The sequence below is a fragment of the Cyanistes caeruleus genome, chromosome 3 (assembly GCF_971803275.1).
Source record: "Cyanistes caeruleus chromosome 3, bCyaCae1.hap1.1, whole genome shotgun sequence".
Classification (NCBI taxonomy): Eukaryota; Metazoa; Chordata; class Aves; order Passeriformes; family Paridae; genus Cyanistes; species Cyanistes caeruleus.
In genome coordinates, this window is record NC_141703.1 from 111,664,934 (window position 1) to 111,673,446 (window position 8,513).

General features: G+C 38.6%; 1 protein-coding gene across 6 annotated transcripts in view; it reads left to right on the forward strand.

The window, feature by feature from the left end:
* PROS1 (protein S) overlaps positions 1–7,792 on the forward strand; it is a 42,270-nt gene extending 34,478 nt beyond the window's left edge. For all 6 annotated transcript variants that reach the window (XM_086883578.1, XM_086883577.1, XM_086883575.1 and 3 more), the window contains exons 11-15: positions 292–459; positions 1,479–1,647; positions 2,091–2,239; positions 3,044–3,257; positions 5,429–7,792. In XM_086883578.1, coding sequence (XP_086739704.1) covers positions 292–459; positions 1,479–1,647; positions 2,091–2,239; positions 3,044–3,257; positions 5,429–5,574 — 846 coding nt within the window. In that variant the 3' untranslated portion in view covers positions 5,575–7,792. The remainder of the gene's footprint in view (positions 1–291; positions 460–1,478; positions 1,648–2,090; positions 2,240–3,043; positions 3,258–5,428) is intronic.
* Positions 7,793–8,513: the final 721 nt, after the last annotated feature.

Below are 8,513 nucleotides of genomic sequence, written 5' to 3' on the forward strand. Positions count from 1 at the left end.
TGAGATGAGATGAAAAGCCTTTCTCACTTACACAATCTACAGAGCACCCCAAATTTTTAATGTCAGTTAGATTTTGTTTGTTACTTTCCTGTGAATGTCCCTGGATATGGACAGCTGTCCTGCATCAAGTTTAAATATAATTTAAATAGTGACTGCACTAAAACTCTTTTACAAGGTATATATTTAAATAAACATTAATCAGGCTTCATAGGGCTTATGTAATTAGTGTTTAATATATTCTACATTTGTGTGTGTGTGTATGTATATATAATTATTTGTATTTTATTCCAGATATCAGTTGAAGAATTAGAACACAGCATCAGTGTAAAAATAGCTAAAGAGGCTGTGATGAGTATTAACAGCCCAGGAACTCTGTTCAAACAGTCCCAGGGTTTCTTGGAAACCAAGGTGTACATTGCAGGATTACCTCGCAGAGTGGGCGGTGCTCTTGTTAAACAGGTAATTAAATAATAATAAGACTAATATTGGCCGATGGTACTCTATTCAGTTTTGTACTCCTGGGAGTCACAGAGGAAGCAAGCTTGGCATGGAACCTATTTAGGAAACGAAAATGTGGTTATTAAACCACTGTTTTGAAAATAAACATGTGTGAAGCTTTTCAGTCTGCCTTCAGTAAGGCTTCACTTGCAAAAACACAGCACTTCTGGTCTAATCTTTGAGGATTCTGTAGCCTGTTTCCTAATATAGCTTTAAGATTCCCTAAATCACCACCACTGCTGCTGCTGAGGGTGCATTTCAGGGTGATTCATGTCCTAGTCCTGCCTTTTGCTAAGCTCTAAGTAAGTGCAGCATTCGCTGTGTAGGCAGCACAGTGAGCTTTCATTTTCACAAGGTTTTACAACAGCCCAGGATGGACAAGGTCCATGATTCTTTCAGTCTCCCAGCCTCAAGAATGGGTACAGTCAAGTTGTTGCAACTGTCTTCTTTACAGTCCAGGAGCCTTCAAACTAATTGGTGATCTCAACAGAGAGCTTAGATTTATTTTTTTTTTAATAAATTTTAAAAAACCAATTTTTGCTCAAAAGCAAAGCAGAGAAAAAAATTATGGAACAACACAATAGCATCCCTTTATCCAATAGAAAACAATTCCAGGAATTTCTTTGCACTTTGGTATAAATCTTTGAACGAGGAATGTTTCTAGAGATCATTTTCTTTCAGCTACAGAAAATTGCCTGCCCTTTTGTCTAGGTCACAACACGAGATTTAGAAGTGGAAGAAATCTCTTCTTGTCCAGATCCCTGGCAGCAAAGTGGGAAATGTTGAACCAGAAATACCTTTTGAAGGCTGAGATACCAAATGCCTGCCCTTTATTTCCTCTCAGCATCACTGCTGCAATCTATAGCATTAATAAGACTGGTATTGGCCACATAGAGATAAGCTGATATGTAAAATAGCTATTATTAATATTTTTAAACCAACTTTGGACTCAAACCCCCAATGCTGTCATTCTGCTGTAGATTAACCCTCGTCTGGATGGTTGTATCCGGGCCTGGAACCTGATGAACCAGGGACATTCAGGAGTAAATGAAGTTATTCAAGAAAAACAAAGCAAACACTGCTTAGTAGCAGTGGGGAGAGGATCCTTCTACCCTGGCACTGGAATGGCAGCATTCCAGATAAACTATAGTAAGTATTTTTCTATCCCTATGTTTTTTGTTCGACTGGTGATGGAACTGATGACATTTTAAAAGAAAGAAAATAAAAAAAGGCACACAAACTAAGCTATACACTTCTGTATCCACCAGTGGTTCCCTTAACTTCTGTTAGGAATTTGCTTGAATGAGAATTCAGGTCCCAGTAGTGTCATCTGTTCAATTTCTGGAGTGCTTTACATTCACAAGTTTATTTGCAGAGGTTGGGCACTATTGGAGATCCAGGATTGAAAGTTCGCTGGGGAATTTTTGTTTTATTTGCTTGGGTTTCTTTGGAATTACAGTTCTTTCCATAAGTTCAAAAATTATCACTAATTTTTCCACAGTAGGGAGGAGATTAAATACTAATTTTTAACCCCATATTAATTTTTCATCAGCAGGTGGATTTACTAATTTCAATTATTCTCTTTAAAACAGATAATCTTGACAGTGCTGAAGACTGGCTAATAAATGTGACTCTGACTATTCGCCCATCCACAGACACTGGTGTTATGTTTGCCTTGGTTTCTAATGAAACAGTGCCTCTTGCATTGTCCATAGTGGACTCTAACTCCTCTGACTCACAGGTGATCTTACAATTCTCCTAGTGGCTGCCAGGTGAAAAACCAAACTAAAACAAAGCTACTCATGCTTGCAGTGCAGCTGGTAGCCTCAATATTTTGAAAACTAGATCATATAATAACATACAGAAAATATTTCTATTAATGATTTGCTGCAGCAGTGACTAAGCACTAATCACTCCTGCCAGGGAGATTACATTATGTAATCTGAGCTCAGATCCATTACATCAGGTTTTCTTTAACCTTTCCTTCCAAATGCACAGAGCAGAAAGGGAATGTGACAGCACTGTGTACAGTAATGGCATCATGTTATAAACATGTTTATATTGCATCAATTATTAAATATTTATTATTAATAATATATTATTCATATATCATCATATATTAATATATTATTCATAATTTATTCATATGCTTCCAAATTATAAACAGATTTTGTTGTCCTTAAGTTTTACATCCCTCTACATCAGCCATCCCAAGCTAGAGTATAACTATGCACCATGGCTAATGCAGCCTTTTTCACAAAATGAGAACCTGTAGTGAACACTTGGCTACCTTTAAAACTGTAGGTGAAACAGGATTTCACCTCAGAACTGTAGCCAAAGTTGTTCCCTGTAAAACATTCTCACTTAGAAATTTAAAACCAGCATTTATTATCAGAAGTGATGGTTACACTTCAGCTTTTCAGCTGAAGGCACCAGTATTTAATATTTTCTTCTACTTGAAAATACAAAGTGCACCAGGACCAAGTATAATGATTTATTAAAGTTACATGTTACATCTTTGGTGATCTACTATTGTTCCATCTAGAAAATCACTGTGACCATTGGGAACATCACTGTTGCACAGCTGGAATCAAAGAAGTTATGTACCCCCAGAAAAGTGCAGGTTGGACTTCTAGTGACCAAACAGGAACTTGAACTAGCTGTTGATTCACACACAGACAGAAGCAATTCTGAGCAGCTCTCAACTCTGCATCAAGCAATGATGGCAAATGTTGTCACCTATCTGGGTGGCCTGCCAGGTGAGGCCTGTTTCTTTTTATTAATTTGATTATTTCTACAAACCTGATTGTATTCAGTCTTCCCCATGCTAGGAAAAGCCCACAATCAAAAAAAATAGAATTTTTTTTTTTCTCTCAAGTGCCTCTTGTTTCCTCCAGTCATTTCAGCTTTGGAGGTAGCCAGCTTTTCAACAGTAGCATTATTTGGACATTAAGACATGGCTCGCTCTCTAGAGGTTTGAATTTGGAAAATGTCTTGATTTTTGAGTTGGGTGAGCATTGCACGTTTCTGAAATGCCACCATCTGGCACAATTGAGGAACTGCATCAAAAATACAAGAAAAGCAGGCATTTGTCAACAGCCCAAGCGTCAGAAGTGCAGAAGGGGAAGGCAGGAATATGGTTTCAACAATTAAACTCTGGGCAAGAGATGCCTGGCAATCTCTATGAGACAGAGAATGTGTTGAAGCAGAAAATATTTTGTTCAAAGCAAGATTCAAATTAACATTACTGAGACATAATGTTAACATTATCCTTATCACAAGGTTTATTTTGTCCTGGAGTGTGCACATACTTCTGTATAGTTTGACTTCAGGCTAAATCAAGAGAAAAAATAGCACTGCCCCAGGTGAGAAATAGTCAAATCCTGAATTAAAACTTGAAAAATGCTGGAAGAAAGGTGCCATAGTTACAATGTTGCTACTTGTAGAACTGTTATACATCCTCTATTATTTTATGGAGAATGAATCAAAATTCCTAAGAAAATGCTACAAATTTGACTGACATGTCTTGAATTGACAAGGAATGGGTCAGTATTTACTTAGTGCAGGTGAGTCAGCAGTTTAACAGAGCCACAGTAACTAAGATTCCAGTAACTTCTTTGGCCTCTTCATCTTTGTGATGTTTAAATGATTCTTTTTTAGTACATTGCCAGCCACAGAGAAATAAGACACCTTAAGAATGAAGAGGTTGGCATTATTCATGCATCCCAACGAGATAAGAAGCAAGTATTACTTGCTGCTCCTTAATCTCAGTTTTCTGTCATCTTTGTTTTAAGTTCTACAAAGTATCCTAAACATGTAAATTAACACAATAAAACAAACAAACAAACCCCCCCAAAAAACAAGCCTCTGTATTAAAAAGCCCCATGCTTTTTAATGAAGCATTTATTTAATGAAGATAATAAGTCCCCATTTTTGATACCCCTTTCTACAAACTTGTGACAGTGGTGGGAGTATTCCTGTTACTTCAGCACAACCAGTGCAGGTTACATGAAACTTCCATGGTTCTCTGACAGTAATGTTTTCCTTGCTGGGGGAAAAAAACAGAAAGGAACAATTCTGCAGGACTCTTTGTGCAATACCTCAGCTCACAGCAAAATAAAATCAGGATAAAACAGTGTCTCTTGTTCCTAAGGTAACCACGTCTATCTCCTAAGGAGGGATAGGGTGATTAACACCTGAGGAAAGAGGGTGCTTTTGAGATCAGCTCTTAATCACCCTCATTCTAATTGCTGGAGGTGCTTGCATCCCTTAGGTCTACCTTGTAAGAAGCCAGTTGTACCCTAAGACTTGAGAGCAATGCTTGCTTGATTTTGTGCTTAACATATTGTTTCCTGGAAGAATATCCATGATCTGATGCTGCCCTAAGCCAAACAATACCTAAATGAGCAGCAGATAAAGTGAGTCTTTCACAGAGAATTCACTTGGAAGCAATGAGGAAGCAGTAAAATGTCTGAAGTTCCCAGGAGTGCCCCAAGTGAGAAGCTGCAGATTTGAATCTAGAGTAGCTTCCTGGCAAAAGCAGGACAGTTCTTTATGTGACCTCTACGCCCAGAAACATCTGTTTGTAGCTCAGGACAAGAACAGTGGCCTCCAGGAAACAAACTCTTGGTTCACGGCTGATAACACAGGAAAAGCTACTATGGAAAACATTCCTGGAGTTTGGCTTCTGGATGGGAACAGCCTTCTAATGCATATTTAACATTTTACTGGCCTTTCTCAGCTTTGCTGACTTGATCTTGATTTTGAGGAAAAGGGAGAAGAACTCAAGTGTTTCCTGCCAAATTGCTCCTTTTCTCCCATGACTAAATAATGGATGGGGAGTGGAGTATTCCCCATGTTTTGACTGATCTGAAAAATCCACAGGAATTTGCATGCCTTGGCCTAATAAACTGAATGTGTTTCTGTGCAGATGTTCCTCTGGGTGCTACACCAGTGACTGCTTTTTATAATGGCTGCATGGAGGTGAAGGTCAACAGCAGACAGCTGGATCTGGATGAAGCCATTTCCAAACACAACGACATCAGATCTCACTCCTGCCCACTGATCATGCAGTAACTGCTCAGATCTTAATTTAACTTTTTCCCTTTCAAATGTAATTGGTGTAATTAGTCTCATGCCATGATGGAGCTTGCATTATTTCATGCAAGATGTGCCAGGGAAATAAGCAGCAGCACAATTTTCTCCCTTTTAATATAGAATGGAGGGAAAAACGCTGTCTGTTCAGCTGGAAAGAGACAATCAAGACGACAATTTTGTAACACATTCTTTCATATATCACTGGGAAATCTTAAAGCTAGATTTATCTTCCATGTTCATGCTATGTCCTTGACATATTTAGCTTGGGGAGAAAGTTTAGGAATTTCTGTTTAGAAAGAATTTTATTTCTTATATTTCATATATCAGCACAAAGTTACAAGTTGCAAACGATTTTAATGTATTAGAATCTAAATGAAACCAGACTTATTAAACTTTTTCAATCATAACATGCAAAGAAGAATCTCTACAGGTTTTGTAATATATGCTTTTGGTTAAAGAAATAATACCCTGGAATCTCTCTCTGAATATGTTTACAGGTTGTTTCTATGTTGGTAAAGCAACTTCAAAATGGAAGTGTTCCTTTAAATAGCTCAGTTTTGAAAAGTTTTGGTTACACTGGACCAGCTTTAATTTGTCTGTCTTTAGAACCCAGCTTTAGAATTTGAAAAGAGTTCTGGATCAGGTCAGGTCATTTACTTTCAAAGTGAGTTAAGATACACCCCAGGCAATTTTGAAAAACAGAGGAAGGAAGGAGCTCTGCTGAACAGGACATCAAACTGGAATTTGCTGAGTAAAACCAAAGAATTGAAGCAAATACTTCTTCCATCAAATCTAGCACTGCTCAATATAAGCACAATCTGATGATCCATCATATTCCCTTTATTTAGGGTAACCTTTCCTTCAGAGAGCTCCAGAACAGATTTATTTGTGAGCCCAGCTGCCATTGAAAACCTGAATTTTGCCAGTAAAATCAGAATGTAGAGCCATATTCTGCTCAGCCAACTTTAATAAACCAACAGGTAATTAGAAAAGTATTGCTTTCCTCAGGTGTGCTGATTTTGAGCATTTCCAATATTTCTTTAACATCCTTTGAGTGTGCTTTCCACTTCCAAGCTCATTTTCACCCCACCAGAAGCCTCCCTGTGCTGCTCACCTGGTGGTTTTGTTAACCCCAAACCAAGTAAATAGCAAGAGAATTGCTGTGGGGTATAAATATATCCTCTCATCCATCAAGCACAGAGACATTTATCTGCCAGCATTCCTGACCCCAGCTCTGCTGTCTTCACTTGAGACACTGAAGTGGAAATGTGCGTCCAGAAGGATGGATTGTGACAATATTCATTTGGAGGACTGCCTTCCTCCAGGGATATCCTGAGTGGCATCAGTGAGGTTTCTTCCAGTGTTAAATGCAAGGGTTAGTACAGCACTGTTGCAGAATCTGAGCCCATCTTTCAGTGTTACTGTTGCTTTGGCTGAACTCACTGATAACTTCACTTCCCACTCGGGTAGTGGAATACAGGATTTGCTCCCAGCTTTGACCCAGTACAACCTCCCAGTCTGCCCTGCAAGAAGCTGACACCCAGGAGCTCATTGCCAGTAATACGAGGCCACTTTTGTAGGATGGCATGGAAAACAAGCTTGGAATTCTGACTCCATGGAGGGGAAATCCTTTCCTGCAGTCATCATTCCCTGCTCTTCCACCATTCCAACACACACACTCTGTGTGCAGGACTTGGTTGTAGAATAACTTGACTGAAACAAGCAGGTTTTGCTTGCAAGGCAGAGCAGGATTGAGACTTTTGACATCGAATAAACACATGATCATTTTATTTACAGTATCTCTGTGGCACCCATTAATCCTGGAAAGCCCCTGGGTCAGACTCTGCCTCCTACAGCAAGCACAGAAAGTCAGAGATGAGGAGCACAAAGCAAAGTGTCATCAGTGTTCTAAATGCTTCTGGTCTGCAGGGACAGAGGAAAAGGTTTTTTGCTGTTGGTTTTTAGGGATTTTTTTAGGTTTTGTTTGTTTAAATGTAATAAATTGTATAGAAACGAAATGAAAGGAAAAAACCAATCACTTTGTCACACAGACACTATTTCTCTCTGTTTTCATGGAATAATATTTTAGGGTTTTGTAGTTAATAATGAAACATCTGCACTTCTTTTTTAATGTAAAAGTGCCTCCCTATTGTAAGAATTAAATAAAGCAGTATTTGCAAGTTTCTTTTCATTTTAAGTTGTATTTGCATATTTTTGTTCATTTTTGCTGTGCAAGTCTTGTTCTAGTGGTCTAATGCTTTACTCAGGAGATTGTGATCATCTCCAGCATCAGAGAAAAGAACAGGCTCCAATTAACAGGCTATCCAAATAGGCATCCATACTCTCTAGATATTTAAGTTTATTAATTGCCTAATAGTACCTGAGGAAAACAGACTTTGCTTAAAACTACATGTGGAAACAAAGAAGATCAGAGCAAGGGACCAGTTCCTGTTTTTTGTCCTGCATCAGATGTATTTCATTGTATTTTGAGGCGTAATCATTTCAGCAAGGGCCATTGAGGATTTATACTGAACAGCTGGACCTGCTCTGCATTTTCAGCTCCCGTGCACTTGTGCTACAAATCCACATGTCCCAGTTTCCTTGAAAGTGAAACCCAGTCCTGAAATTGGTTCTCAATTACACTACAGCAGTTTAGTTTACATGCTTTGATGCCCTCATGTTTTCTGGTGGACTGAGGGGTCTTGATGCTCAAGATTTGCTCTAGATCATTTTCAAAGAAAAAGGGGCCACCCTCATTTTTGTCATTCAAGTCCTGCCTGTCACTGACTGGGGCATTGATGTTGGTCCTTTAATGTCATTCATCATATGTACACACTTAGTATTTGACTGCCACAAAAACTTTTTATATAAAAATTACCACCCTGATTTGGGCACAATTTCACATTTCATCTGCCCGA